The sequence below is a fragment of the Sitophilus oryzae genome, unplaced genomic scaffold (assembly GCF_002938485.1).
Source record: "Sitophilus oryzae breed Bouriz unplaced genomic scaffold, Soryzae_2.0 scaffold_179_pilon_pilon, whole genome shotgun sequence".
In the NCBI taxonomy this organism is placed as follows: domain Eukaryota; kingdom Metazoa; phylum Arthropoda; class Insecta; order Coleoptera; family Curculionidae; genus Sitophilus; species Sitophilus oryzae.
The window spans coordinates 1657638-1673405 of record NW_022146501.1 but is presented as its reverse complement, the minus strand read 5'-3'; the positions used below and the strand labels follow the sequence as shown (position 1 = coordinate 1673405).

Here is a 15768-nt window from a genome sequence, read left to right as displayed (position 1 = left end):
TCGGAGTATCCTTTGAATAAGAAGACTAAGGAAGGAGCATATCAAAAATCTTAGGTACACCGCGATGGGCCTCAAATATGGCCGACTTAAATTCCGGTTTATCAGTGTCGTTCTAATTTTATTTAAAAAATGTAAAACTATGATGTAGGGTAGACGTGGGGTAGACTCAATAATTTGTTGTTTTATGTTACGTTGTGAATAAATGTTGGTAGTTATTAAAATTGTTATAAAAATATATAATTCTAATAAAAATAGATAAGTTATAATAAGTATTTATTAACACAAACATCCGATACGCTACTGAAGCAGGTAAGTCAAATTAACGTATCTAAATTCTTTGACATCTAATCTTTGACAAGTAATAAATAAAAGCTAAAATGCAAGAAAAAATATATAATTTAGTTAATTTAAGTGAATTTCATAAATGATCGGTTTACTACACGTATGTATATTATATAGTCACTTACTAGCGAAAAGTTGTTCCATTATTTCACTCAATTTTTGCCGAGATCTACCGCACGCTACACAACCAACTATTTTAGAATCTTTTTCGATAAATCGCGATAGTGTCACTGTTAATTTAAGTTCTGCCACAATTTCCATCTAGATTTACTACCTTTATACAACTATCAGTAGTAGAATAAATAATAAATAACATAAAATAAGCTCCGTAAAGACTGACAAATCCACAAAATTTCAAATCAAATTCAAATGTGTCAAATGAATCGTCAAACAGAACTGTCAAGGATCCCCACCCTAGAGTGCTTTTATGGCGCTTTTTCCGCCCACCATGCATGAATACATGGATAGCATTATGCTCCTTCCTTAGTCTTCTTATTCAAAGGGAGTATCAGTTTCTATCGAATAACGTAAAAGTATACCGAGGGTGACATTTCAAAATCAAAAGTTGTGGTCATTTCCGGTGGAACAGCACTGATAAAAAAGATAGACTTGAACTAAAGTCGTCATCGTTCTTGAAAAAAAAAGTTTAGTGGCAAGAGAATTTATTTTAGGGTAAAAGAAAATATTTTGCCTGAAGTAAAACTCTCTTAACTCAAGAAAACTGGTTCTCTTGAAAAATTCGAAAATTTCTCTTGAATCTATTTTCATTCAACCAAGTGCAAGTTACTTTGTTTTAAGATAATAAGAAAAATACGCTATGAAGTACTTCATTCAAGAAATATGGCCATTTTTCCAATAGCTAAATACTCTTTTGATGAAAAATAATAACGACACGCAAAGACGACGCCGTCGTATTAAAAAATTCAAAATGTGACTAAAGCTTATAATTTTAATAATTTATTAGCTGTACTTTTATTAATCGTGATGTAAATTTTTTTTGTAATTTGTAGAGTGATGAACCACCCCAAAAAATACCAAGGAGTGAAGAAGCAGAAATAACTACTATCGAGGAAAATAATATCACTTTACTTACTACAGACCAGGAAAACCTAAATTCATCAGAAAATAATATACCTCGTAATATGCCTGTATATGATGTATTGACTTTTCTTAGATCAAAATAAATTTTAGTTGAGTCAATAGTATTCGCTAATGGTTTAAGAAAAGTGTCTCTTTAATCAAGAAATGTCCCTTTTCAATCAAGAATTTTTGCATGAATCAAAGAGACTATTGTTCTTGTAGCAAGAACTTCTTTGCATGTTCATTTTGGGTCAAGAGTGAAATACTTTGGACAGATAGATTCTTCTATTCTTTAAAGTAATTTTTTAAAGCTTATGAAAAGATAGTTAATGTTTTGGGCAAAGAAACGTCGTTCTTGGCCCTATTGAAAAGCGCCAATCTTTTTGGTCAAAGTCATATTCATTTCGACTGAGAGATCCTTTTTTTTCAGTGGGGAAATGACCAAAAACAATTGAATAGGTACGCCAATCAATCCTAATTTATGTCATATACTAACAAACCAAATCTCGTCTTTTTTTCTGAAAAAATATGGCTGATTTTACTCAAAGATTTAGACAGACGCAGAAGATTTTCTTGAAATTATCGTAATCAAAAACGAAATTATAATAATAAAGTAACCCTGAGCTAAAAGTTCCAATATTGTATTATAAGATTTCTTCTAGCCAATGTGGTACCCGATAGATATAATCGACCGGGTTTTTTGGGTCATAGCAAGCCACGATTTTGATTCTCCATATACGATTACCGATCGTGACGTTCCCACGTTGCTAAAGAAACGCGACGTTGTCGTCGAAAAGAAGGTTGGAATTTGCAAAAAATAAACCCCCTTCCCGCTTCCTCAAAACGGCCAGTAAGTTTTATGTTTGTTTAACATGAAGAGCGAATTGTTTTCAATTGACAGTTATATGTATATAGGGATACATCTCAAGACCACTTGATTTCTAGTTCTTGATAATGAACACAATCGCTGCCATTAAAATACAGATTGTGCAGAATAACGACAATATGAGGTAATGTGACGTATGTTTTGAATAAAAAGGACCCAAGAGGATAGAGTTGAGAAGACAAAGAACCCACGGGAATATCTGGGTCTACAGAAGTCAGAAGAATACAGGGTGTCCCAGAAATAAGTGTACATATTTTAAGGGGTGGTAGATTTGGTCAAAAGAAACATCTTTTCTCTTTGCCATTTTTAAAATAAATTGGAAATAACCGAGTTATTCAACTTTGAAAATTTAAATAAATAATGGCAACATTTTGAGAACCGCTGGCGATAACTCGCTATTAAGGGGTTTTCACGAGGTTTTTCAGCTTATTCGACACCTCAGGTGAATAAACAAGTGGCACTAAAAAGTTTTTTAAAATTTCCCGGAAAATGTCAAGAAAAATATAAAATTTCCGCAAAAAAAGCCTCATAGGCGCGTTTCCTGAGCCGAAATATACTACCGGTTAAAATATTTGCACTTATTTCTGGGACACCCTGTATAGCAAGAAGGAGTGATGAAAGCGGAAGAGTGAAAAAACCCACCAATTGCATAGTGGTACCCGATAACCATAAAAGCCGCTAATCTAATGATACAAGTACATTAGGCAACAAAGAGGAACAAAATGGCTTAAAATTCCACAACGAAATACATGAGCGCAAATAAAAAAATTACCTTTAGAATATCATGATAACTACAATAAATAGTAAAAATATGAAACTGCAATATTTCTTGGTTACTATTAATATTACCGATCTATGTTCACGGTGTAAAATCAAATAACAAAAGCATCAATACAACAGAAAAAATCAATAGATCAGAAGAATCCGATGGTTTCTCTTTATATCCACTTAATTTATTTTATTTTCACTGTAATATTGCCAAGTTTTTTTGCTGAAGATTAATTGAATAATATTTATGAAAAACTACCTTACCCGTTACAAAATCCGGATTTTTGGTTGATGATACCTGTTATAAAATATTTGTTTAGTTGGGTACTTTAACAGTTTTTGTTGTATTATTAAACCATTAAATTAGAATATCGTTTTGATAACAAAAAAATATGTTAATGAAAAGTTGGTAGGCAGTTCTTTTAGTTTCAAAATAATTTAATAATCAAAGGAATTTTTCCAATTCTGGTCCGCGGTTATTTCCCCTATCCGCCACCCGGGGTCGCGTCCGATGGGAGTTTGGAGTTCTCCACAAGGATTTTCTCAGAAACGGACTACGGAAACACGGAATGTCTCAAAAACTGCGACTTTGACTGATTTTGATGTTATTACAAATTTTGTTGCAAATATTATTCCTAATCTTAAATTGAAAACCGCGTTTCGCTAGCTACTGTAATTTTAGAGTTACGATTTTTTAAAATTTTTAACCCCCTCCCCTTTAGAATTTAGAATTTAGAATGAGTGGGAGGGGGGTTAATCACTTCGACCTTACAGATCCATTGTGTCCCCCTTTCTTGAATCATAACTCATCATACAGTCCCAGGGCTTTGACAAAAGCCAGTATCTGGGACGGTTTTATAGAGGGTAGTTCTCCATCTCCAATATCAGTCGTACCAAAATTCATGGCACGAATGGTTGTCGTTTCGGCGCACTCAGTGATGAGGTGTACTGGTGTTTCACCATCTTCCCCACAGAATCTGCATTCGCCGTTTCTTCTTAGTTTCCATCTACTGAGGTGTTCATTGAGGAGACAATGTCCTGTTAAAAACCCCGTGGAAGATCCGAAGATTGTTCTTACTCAGACCCAGGAAGATCTGTGATTTTTCTTGATCATAAGCCCTCAGAAACTTCTTCGAGTGTCTTAGACCATTGCAAGATTTCCATTCCAGGTTGCGGATGGAATCTTCCAAGTTCTTGAGTTCCGCCTTGAGTTGGTTACCACTTGGAAAGCAGAACGGTTCTGGTCCAGTTAGTGGAGTGTTCGCTCCTTTTCTACCTAGATTATTTGCTTTTTCATTGCCTTTTATCCCTTGGTGAGCAGGCACCCAGTGTAGGAGGACTTTGTTTTCTTTGCCTAATTTATTCAGCTTCTCTATGTATTCTTTGACCAATTTCGAATTGATTGAGACTGAGTTGATCGCCTTTAACGCTGCTTGACTATCAGATAAGATGGCTATTTCTTGTTTCCGATAGTTCCTATCTAAGATAAGTTGTACGCATCTCTCGATAGCGTAGATTTCTGCCTGTAGGATACTAGGGTAAGTGCCCATTGGTTCGGAGTAATTAGCTCTCGGCCCAACACTCCGATCCCTGTTCCCGTATTGGTTTTGGAAGCATCAGTATACCAAGTTATGGTATGGTCTTTTTAACTGCTGGGCAAGCGTTTCGCTCTTCCAATCCTTCTTATTGCTCAATACTACATTGACATGTTTGTCAAAGTTGTACGTTCTTGGCATATCGTCCACTGGGAGTTGCAGGAATGGTATTTCCTTTTTGAGGGTGTTCCAAGCCCCTGATCTGACAATTCTCCCAGTACTAATTCCGTTAGTGACCATTCTAATCATTGTCGCATTGGCATATCTACCAATGACAATGTGCAGTGGTGTATACCCCCTTACCTCCTTACCAACCCCCCACTCCCACCAAAAACTAATGACCAGATTCTCGGGTGCTCATTTATGACCCAAATAACTCATTGAGTGAAATTAAAAAAAAATTGTCGATCTTAATAGCCTACCATACCTGTTGGTATCGTCTGCTAAAAAGTTGGTCCTTCGAGCCGGATTTGAATGATATTATATGAATATCCGGGTCTCGTATTCGCTTTAGTTATGTGATATTTTTGCGTGACAGTGACTGCGTGACCTTAAACGGAATCTATCGCTAAATTCGACTGAATAACCGAACACATTTACAAAATGGCGGGGCGTAAAATGAAGCCGTTAGGGCTAATTTTAATATTCAATAATCGAGGCTCGCGCGAAGGTTATGCTCGGAACGAGTGTAGTTAGCGCTTGCATTCCTGTTAGCCGCGGATAATTTTCGTCAACAGTACCGCTAACGACTCTAATCGTTCGGCCGAAAGTAGGTAAGTGCTGCGATCTCGTGGGAGTGCGAGACTGCCAATTCGGGAAAATTGTTGCCAACTTTTCGAATAGTTAAGCGAAATATTATACTCCGACATGACTCGGTCGCCGCTTAATTGTAGACATTATGGAGGCTTTTCCGATGTAACGGCACAACTATCACGACGGATCCTAACAGCATCTACGGTTCGTTTTTAAAGTTAATTTACGCGCGCGATAAAAACTCCATTATTTTTGAAGAAACAATCGTGGGTTGACCCAGTGTGAATTCATGTTAAGAAGAAGAATTTTAAGTTGGAGCCGCATCACAATCAATGGTTATTTAGCAGCGTACACACAACCAAACTTATATGGAATCTTTATTACTGACTAAATTTCTTGCAAGGAAAAAAATTGATATACAACTTTAAGATAAGGCTTTTTGTTGTATATAAAAATGATAGTAAAAAATAGATAACTACTGTGATTTATTTTCTTTTGAATTTTGTGGTCAGTAGTAAAATCATGATTGTCATTCGACCATAAAAAAATGCCTTATGTTGAATTAGCAGATGTATAGAGGGGAAGAATTATTGCTCTCATTGAAGAAGGAATGCCTCAAAGGGACGTAGCAGAGATAGTAGGCGTTACCCAGGGTGCTGTATCGAAAACATATGCAAGGTACTTGGAATTAGGAAGAACAGACCCAGACAAAGTTGCTAAAAAGCCTCAACTGAACAACAAGACCACGTTGTGTGCTAAATTACTAGAAGAAATCCCAATGTTTCTTTCTCATCCAGAGCTACAAAGACAACTTATGGCAGCTACAGGTGTGAACGTTTCAGTTGAAACCATAAGAAAAAGACTTCGTGCTCGAGGGTTTTACAGCAGGAAAGAGTTACGGATCTCACAGTTATCTCGGCAAAATAAAATTGACCGGATAAATTGATGCCTTCAACTTCTAAACTGGACAACTGAGATTTGGTAAAATGTTCTTTTTTCGGATGAGACAAGAACTGGCCTAAGATCAGATGACCATCAAATTGGGGTTCTCAGAGCCCCAGGAAGACGAGCGAGACTCCAGGCTGCCAAATCTGTACCAAGATTTATATACCTTTATAGGAAGAATTGTAATGTTCTGGGGAGGTACTATGCTGGGAGTAAAAACTCCACTGTTACCACTTCAACAAACTTTAACCGGTCGGAGGTACATATGTTGATTTAGTGTTAGAGCCAATCGTTAGTCTTTCTAGAGCTGCAATTGGGGATAATGTTAACTTCATACACGATAGTGCACTTCCCTATACCAGCACAGTGCTAGTGAATGTCTTGAAACGGACGGTGTCATAGTTTTAGACTGGCCTGCATGTTCACCAGATCTAAACCCTATCGAACACTTGTGGAACCAGCTCAAAAGAAAGGTTACAGCTCGTCGAACAATCCAAGAAATCTCGTCCAGCTTATAGATGCAGCATTAGCAGAATGGGAAAACATAGGAAAGATGTGAGGCACGCATGATGATTGGTGGCAACATCTCCGCAGATACCTTCTTAAAATCGGTAACAGAAAGAAGAGAAAACTTTGAAGTTATCTCAAAACTGGCCCAAAATATACTAGAGGCAAAATACAGCGAAGAGCAGGGGTAATGACAAAAAAGGAACAGTCCGGCGCTACTTGAGGAGATGCGTCCAGCGGGTCCAGGTAGACGTGGCAGGAGCAAGGGGGTGACGTTTAGTGGGTAGTGTCCTCCAGACAGCTTAAGGAGAGATTGAGTCCCACACTCCGTACGTAAAGGTATTTTACACCTCCAAAAAAAAAAAAAAAAAAAAAAAAAAAAGAATGGGAAAACATACCCCAAGACAGCGTTGATAATTCAATAAGAAGCATGCCAGCGCGGATAGAAGATTGCATAAGTGCTAGAGGTGGCAACAAAGATTATTAAAATTGTCAATTTTCTTTTTGTTTTTGCTTTCTGGCCATTAAAAATTTAAATCTTAATTTCGTTTTAGAAACCAAAAAAAATACCATTGTGTGAAAAGTACCATTATGGGAACTGATTAATTTTTTTAATTGCTATATGGATTATTTTTCCTTAAAAGTCATTGGTCAGGACTGAGTTTTATTCATAAACACAACATTTTCATACGTCTCAAAAATTATGAAAAATAATAGATATGATTCCATATAAGTTTGGTTGTGTGTATTTTCGTGTTATAGTTAGTTTTAAATTCTTCTTTATGACAGTTAATTCTTGATTTAGTTTGGTCTTGATCTGGTAATATGCAGTTTTCATCAAGCAGGTAAATAATTTAGACCCATTCCGTGTTGAAAAAATGTTAGTAAGGGAGCTACTGAGATCTAGTTCTAAATTGGGTCAAATGTTTACAAGAACACGCCAATGTAAAAAGAATGTTAAAATCATAGACTATTAAATAACTAGACGCTATTTGTATAGAAATTGTTATTGTTATTGGGTATTGCTATTATTATAGCGCTTGCCGTATCATTTCGCGAGAAAGGGGACATCAGAAATTCTTTTTATCTTGTTTGGATCATGAGACCGGGTACTTTGCATAAACTAGTACCCAGTACCATTACTAGGACAACGATTTTTTATTTTTATTGCTGAATATTAATTTATATCGACTTTTTGTTTATTATTTGTATTTTTGTTTTTAATTTTCTCTTATTTTAAAAGTAAATAATTTAATTATTAAAAAATAGCTATAGTCTGTCCAACGAGAAGATCCTTGACAGTGATAAATGTGTCTGTCATTTTAATTTCAAAGTAGTTTATTTTATTTTACAAAGAAATAAGTTGGTACAACTGGAACGCATAGCAGGAAATATTTAAAATTTGATTGACAAGATGACAAGTCATTACTTCAAAATATTGTGAAAAAAACTGTATAAAACTGAAAAAATGTAATCGAGTTATTTTATTTAATAAAAACGGTATGTGCTAATACAAAACAAACAAGAACAAGACACTACATACCAAAAATATATAAAAAGAACTATTATTTACTTTAAGCTTTATGAAACTACCCGCATTTATGATTATATTTATCAATATAACTTATGTACAAATACAAATTTGTAATAATCCACAGGAATAAATAAAACAACATAGGTAAATAAAACAAACTATTTTATTAATAATAACACCTACCAAATTTTATACCTTAAAGGTTGATTAATTAACTTTAATCTTAATTTTTTTAAACCAGTACCTTTTGACATTATTTTTCTGCAGTACTAAAATCCATTATTTACCTATCGTGTGATATCGATATTTTACAGCTACTCCAGTTTTTAGTATGTGTTTAGTTTGATCCTTCTACCATATACAAGATGCACTTATCTACGACGAAATGGTATACAAACTTTATCGATAGCAACTTCATTGGTGTATAAGACTTTCTGCCCTGGCAGCGAGTATTAACCATAAACTGTGCTCTGGGTCTACAGTTAATTTTCACTCGATTTTTCCTCCACTTGACTTCAAAAGACACAAAACACACGTAATAATACGAATCAAAATGCATCATATTCCAAAACGCAGGGTATTTAACAAAAGTTGACACAAAATTATAACCTAGAATTTGGCAAGACTTTGACAAGCGTCAAAAATGACAAAAATCTAAAGGCGAGTTCATACGCATCGGCGTCCGTTTGTCGTTCATCGTTCCGTCAAACCAATAAAATTGAAATACGATCTGTCATTTTTTAAATAAACCAATAAAACTGGTTAAAAACAACAAGACACGACGCATGACGGATTTATATTTAAACCCATCCATAGATAACTTAAAAATTATTAGAAACTTTTTTTAGTAAAATAAATAGATTGGTATGGGACGTCATCTGCTTTTCTTCTGTCATCGTCTGTCGAAATCTTACCTGAGAAAAAAAACAGAGTATAGTTCTCTCTTTTGCATGCTTATCTTCACTTAAATTCAATGAGAATTATCGTTTTGACTATAAAAAATTGGCGCCGGGAGGCACGTACAGCCGCCCATACTAAAATAAGTTGGTAGGCAGTTCATTGCGACTTTGACTGATTTTGATGTTATTACAAATTTTGTTGCAAATATTATTCCTAATCTTAAATTGAAAACCGCGTTTCGCTAGCTAGTGTAATTTTGGAGTTACGATTTTTTTAAATTTTTAACCCCCTCCCATACCCCCTTACCAACCCCCCACCCCCACCAAAAACCAGTGGCCAGATTCTCGGGTGCCACAGTATTTTTGTGCCAAGTTTGGTTAAAATCGGTTTAGCGGTTTTTGAGATATCGTGTTACATACAGACAGACAGACAGACACCATGAAAATATTTTGTATTTAGGTCATTTATGATCCAAATAACTCATTTTGAGTAAAATTTAAAAAACTTTTTTTTGCCGATCTTAATAGCCTACCATACCTATTGGTATGGTCGGCTAAAAATCTCTGGGACTCGGCTTGTATGATATTACATATTTTCTATCATATGCGGGTAAGTGACTCACAGTCACAAAGAATGTGCCTTGCTATTTCTGGTTCCCTGCTGGACAGTCTACAATAAAGGGTCCCATTAAACAGGTCTATAAAATATAGAAAGACCTTAATAATACCTGTTATAACACAGATTCCTGGTTGAAGCTAGTAAACTTGTCGATTTTTAATGGCCATAAAACACACTTAATGTAATATAAACAGTAACCTTATTTTTGTGGTATTATATCGGATAATCTCCAATCTTTATATTTTGACGACGTTTCATGCACTACGAAACTCCATCATCAATGGCGAAAAAATCCGCACATCGAGCACACGCAATTTTTTTATAAAAATATTTTAGAATTAATCTGTTTTTTCTTCTATTTTTTTTTTCTGATTAACCGTAAGAATTGAGAATCTGCGGGTGTCGCGGTGAGCTTCCAGACTTATAAAGGCCGAGGATCGAATTCTGCGCGTCGGCTACGGCATCGTGATTAGGCGTTTATAGGATATTTTCAGCGGCATCCGCATTGTTTGCCTCCCGATCAAGTAGCAGCATCTGCCTTCGACGCTCCCGCTCGCAGACGACCGGTGCCGATGCTGCTGTCCGTCGCGAAACGTCGATGACAGCAGGTTCAACAACCTGCGACACATCGCTATTCCTGTTGGAATACGTCAATTTTGTGTCTGTTTTCTTCCAATAGATTTAAAATGTCCATTTTTGATCGTCTTATTTCAACACCGTCAATAAACAACAATAATGACAGTATTAGTTGATTTTATCATCAATAAACTTTAAAACTCCTATGATTACAATTAAAAAAACTAATAACTTATCATCATCCCTTTTGTATAGTTAGTGGTCAATATGTTTTCTAAATTTATCAATTCAAGTAACATCTCTCTCTCGCTTTCCAATCGTTCCTCATAGTTGAGGGTCGTAACTTTTATGAGAATACCTTTTTATTTTATAAGATCTTTCCAGGCTAATCTGTCTTCAACTCGATGGATAGGTGAGTGTAGGGGTTTTGTAGGGGTAGATCCGGTTGTTTGTCTTACTTGATCGATCCATCTTGTTGGGAACCGACCTCTACACTTTTTTCCTGGACATCACCGTTATAATAATTGTTTTCCATGTTGTCGGCAGGTCTTCGAGCAATGTGTTCAAAGTAGTCGAAGATGCGTTTCAGGCATATAGCTAGCCGACAGTCGGGTGCTTATTGAAAGCTCATTTATTATTGACAACAAAATCATGAACCACTTAGATACCATAAGCTGGAAACATCTTTGTACTATTTTCACCTTTCTGGTAGTAATTGGTGAATATTAAACTCAATTTTTCCATTCTTTTTTTACAGATCGGCCAGTTTCAGCAACGCTACTGGAAACTGCGAGTTATCAGCGATGGACCGTATCACTTTGGCTGGAAGTAACTCGTTCATAGCAGCGGACGGTTACGATTACATGGAGAATAACTGCATCGAGGAACCAACCAAACTGTGCGAATTCAAGAAACTATCAGGAAGAATACTGAAAACGGTAAGATAAAAATTACTTGCTACAGTTTTGCCAGTCCCTCCCTCCCTCCTACGAGCCCTAACAACTATATGTTGGGACAAGGTCATATTATGGAATTATTGCCCTGGTTTTCCAAAATGACTGAAAAATATATGTTTAATTTTTTAAATATAAACATAGCCATATATCCTAAACAACTTGACAATATTTTTATGAATTTGTAAATCAATCCATATTTACAGTAGCGGATTTTGTTCATAAAAGGACAAATTTGCTGACAACTAAATGTTGGGACAAGTATTTTTAAATAATTAATATCATCATAGGCGGCTTTCTATAAACGTCACAAATGTCGCAAACTGTTTACTTCAGCATTGACAGCTTGTAAGTGACTCGATACTTTGAGTAGTGAGATTTACTGTAAGAAATTTTAATTTTTAATTTTCAATTTTGTTAATTTAATCCAAAGTAATGGTCCGTGGAAAAGCTACAAATCAAAAACTACGCGAAATTATCATTCGTCAGTACAGTACGGGAAAAACAATTCGAAAAATTTCTGATGATTTCTGAAGTATTCCAAAAACCACGGTCTTTAATATAATAAAAAAAATACGGCGAATCTGCCAACGTAGACGTTAGAGGTAAAAGTTCGGGAAGGCCAAAAGTTGTATCTCAGAGAGATTTACGAAATTTAGTAAAAATTTGCAAGTCTGCGAGAAGAAGTACTCTTGGCGAAGTAACAGTTAAATGGAATACTGTAACTGGTTTAAATATATCAAGAGAATGTTGCCGAAAATATATCCACAAATGCGGTCTGAGGTTTTACAAGGTAAACTTTATTTTGTGTGGATAATCAATTACCTGAAGATTATTGATACATATTCATATTTAGGCCAAAGAAAAACCGCTACTGACAGAAATTCAAAAGAAAAATCGCTACACTTGAGCAAAATCTAAATTATCGTGGACACAAAATGATTGGAATAAGGTCATATTTAGCGATGAGTCTAAATTTCATGTTTGCGTTGGAGATCATCGAAAACGAATAATACGAAATAAAGCAGAAGACTTTCATAAAGATTGCTTAAAGAGGGTTGTTAAATTTCCTAAGGAGATTATGGTTTGGGGTTGCATGTCAGCAAGAGGTTTGGGCAAATAAAATTTTATAGATGGCACTGTTAACGCCCAAAAATATCAACATATTCTTGAGACCTCTCTTTTGCCTAGTGCTCAAGAATTGTTTCCAAACGAAGACTATATTTTCCAACAAGATGGAGCATCGTGCCGTTCAGCAAGATCAACTAAAAATTGGTTCGGTAATAATAATATAAAAGTTCTATCCCATCCTTCAAGTAGTCCGGACCTCAATGTTGTAGAAACTGTGTGGCATAAAATGAAGCAATATTTAAGAAACCACCCTCAACGAACAATTTTTGATTTGCGGACAAAACTGCAGGAAATTTGGGATAATTTTTCTCCTCAAATGTGCCAATCTTTGGTAAATACAATGCCATTAAGAATTCGGGAAGTTGTTAAGGCGAAAGGTGATGTAACTCTGTATTAAACAAATTTCTTGTTGTGCTGTCCCAATATATAGTTGTCAGCAAATTTGGCTTGATTTTGTCAAAATAAGCTATTATCAAAAATGATTTGTTTGCAAAGTTATAAAAATATAGTAAAATTGTCTAAATCATATTGTAATGTTTGAATTTAGAAAAAATAAATTGAGTCGTTTTAACAAATTACCTACTATTTTTATTGCAAAAAAAGACCTTGTCCCAACATATAGTTGTTAGGGCTCGTATTCTCCCAATCTCCTGTTAAGAAGAAGAATTTTAAAAGCCCATTTCACTAGTCCGAAAAAGTTGCAAAATTAGCGTTCGGCATTTAACGTTTTTTGTAAAACTGTCTAGGTATTTTTACCACAAATGAAGAATGAATTTAAATATAAAGGATTTTACTATATCCGTATTCTAGCAGATTTTTAGACAACTTCTTTGTTTTTAAGATTTTGATGGTCAAACATCAACAAAATGTTCCCTATGTTTGGACTAAATTTTCTCGAAAATAAAGACATACTTTAAAATTGTTTTACAACACGGAAATAGATTGAAGTTTTGTGGTTACAGTGATATATAATTTATAGGGTTTTCTAACAAATTGTTTGCTATTTTATGGCAAATGCTGAAGCTCTACATGCAAACGTGAATCAAGCCTTAATCAAAGCACGTGCGTTTGGAATTTTGGGTAATTTGGTACACGACAAAATCGGGCTAAGCCTTAGAAAGATTTCTGAAATATAATATAAATTTCTTTCGGCCACACACCCGCTATACCCGACCCCTGTATCGTAATACACTCTTAAGTTACCGTTTTAATCAACAAAAATTTTAAACAAACTGAAACTAACAATCTTAAACATGATCATTCTTTTTAGGTGGACTCTGTATACCAAGACGTAGGGTCGGTTGACGAATGCAGAGAACTCTGCCTGAGCTCCCCCTACAGATGCCACTCGTACGACTACGGTGACACTGGCGAGATGGTGTGCAGATTGAGCCATCACGCCCGCGCGACGCTTTCCGACATACAAGATCCTTATTTAGACGTCCCCGAAGCCTCTACCTACGAACTCAGCTCATGTTACAACGTCAGCATCGACTGTCGCTCAGGAGACATGGTTGCCCGCATCCAAACGAGCCGGCTGTTTGACGGCAAGATCTACGCCAAAGGCAGTCCGAACTCTTGCGTCAAAGATGTCAACAACAGTTTGGAGTTCGAGCTGAGCATGGGTTTCGATAATTTGGAATGTAATGTGAGGAAGAGTGGATTGGGAAGGTAAAAATTGAATTTATATTAATAAATTTTTGAGAAACAGAGTAACGGGTTTGAATTTTAGATATGTTAACGACGTAGTTATTCAGCATCACGACAAAATCGTCACTAGCAGCGATTTGGGTTTGGCTGTGACCTGTCAATACGACTTAACGAACAAGAGTGTTACTAACGAAGTTGATCTGGGAGTGCATGGAGATATAACACCAGGTAGGATGCAAGCTTACTGACTTAAATTTATTCATAAATTATCATCACTATACTATAGTAGTAGAAAACCTGAATGAAATTGGTTTTGGCACATATTAGTCTAGCTTCTCTCTGAGATACAGAAATCTGTATTTTTTATCCAATATAAGACTTCACAAGATCACGTCACACTTAAGGAAACAATTAAAAATTAACCACCCTATCACGCTTTAAAATCACTGATATAAAATGACTGTATCATGTCACGATATCCTGCATTAGCTATAGCCATGAGCCATAATACAGGGTGGTCCGAACTGTATTCCGGAAACTTCGGCAGTATGTTCTGCTGATAAAAATAAGTAAAAAAGTTCGTATAAATGTATGTCCTAAAATGCTTCGTTTCGGAGATACAGGGTGTAGAAGTTTCATTTTTATTTCGATTTTTTTCAAATAATTTCTGAAGTAACGGCAATATTTGGATGAAAATTGGTGTCTGGGAGTTTTTTGACATGAGAAATTTGATTTTGATGTCAATATGACTCGTATTTGTAGGGGGCGCCACCTACATGTTTTTTTAACTGGTTTGAAGAGTAATAATCTTTCGTCCGTACCTGTATAAAACTACTGAGTGAAAAAATATACATTTCCGTGATTTTTTACGTAAAAAATGTCTCTTAGTAAAAATCGCTACGAGTTTTACGTTTTTAAGATATTTAGAATGGAAATAGTCAATACATGTCATTATTGACTAAAAATAACTTTAGGTAGGTATAGGATAAATTTCGGAACTTTTTTCTATTTTTTAATTAACCATAAATTTTTCTTCGAAAAAATGATGATAAAAATAGTATCTATTGAACTTTTGGCACAAAAACATTTCAAATTTATGATTTCAGTCTTATAATTATTTAGTCAGCAAGTTTGATTTATGCCAATGACAGGTATTGATAATTTCGATTCCAAATATCTTGAGAACCATTACTCTTGGCGATTTTTACCAAGAGACCTTTTTTACGTAAAAAATGTCATAAATTTATAATTTTTTACTCACTAGTTTTATACAGGTACAGACAAAAAGTTTTTACTCTTCAAACTATTTAAAAAAATATATGTGGCGCCCTCTACAAGTAGGAGTCATATTGACATAAAAATCAAATTTCACATGTCAAAAACCCCCAGACATTTTCGTCCAAATATTGACGTTATTTCAGAAATTATTTGGAAAAAAATCGAAATAAAAATGAAATTTCTACACCCTGTATCTCCAAAAACTAAGCATTTTCGGACATACAGTTATACGAACTTTTTTACTTATTTTTA

General features: G+C 35.1%; 2 protein-coding genes across 5 annotated transcripts in view; one reads left to right on the top strand and one right to left on the bottom strand.

The window, feature by feature from the left end:
* The window catches only part of LOC115882669 (autophagy-related protein 16-1), a 627679-nt gene that overhangs the window by 574530 nt on the left and 37381 nt on the right, over positions 1-15768 (bottom strand). The window lies entirely within an intron of this gene.
* LOC115882668 overlaps positions 1-15768 on the top strand; it is a 238576-nt gene that overhangs the window by 216004 nt on the left and 6804 nt on the right. For all 3 annotated transcript variants that reach the window (XM_030900862.1, XM_030900861.1, XM_030900863.1), the window contains 3 exons: positions 11262-11442; positions 13859-14259; positions 14321-14466. In XM_030900862.1, coding sequence (XP_030756722.1) covers positions 11262-11442; positions 13859-14259; positions 14321-14466 — 728 coding nt within the window. The remainder of the gene's footprint in view (positions 1-11261; positions 11443-13858; positions 14260-14320; positions 14467-15768) is intronic.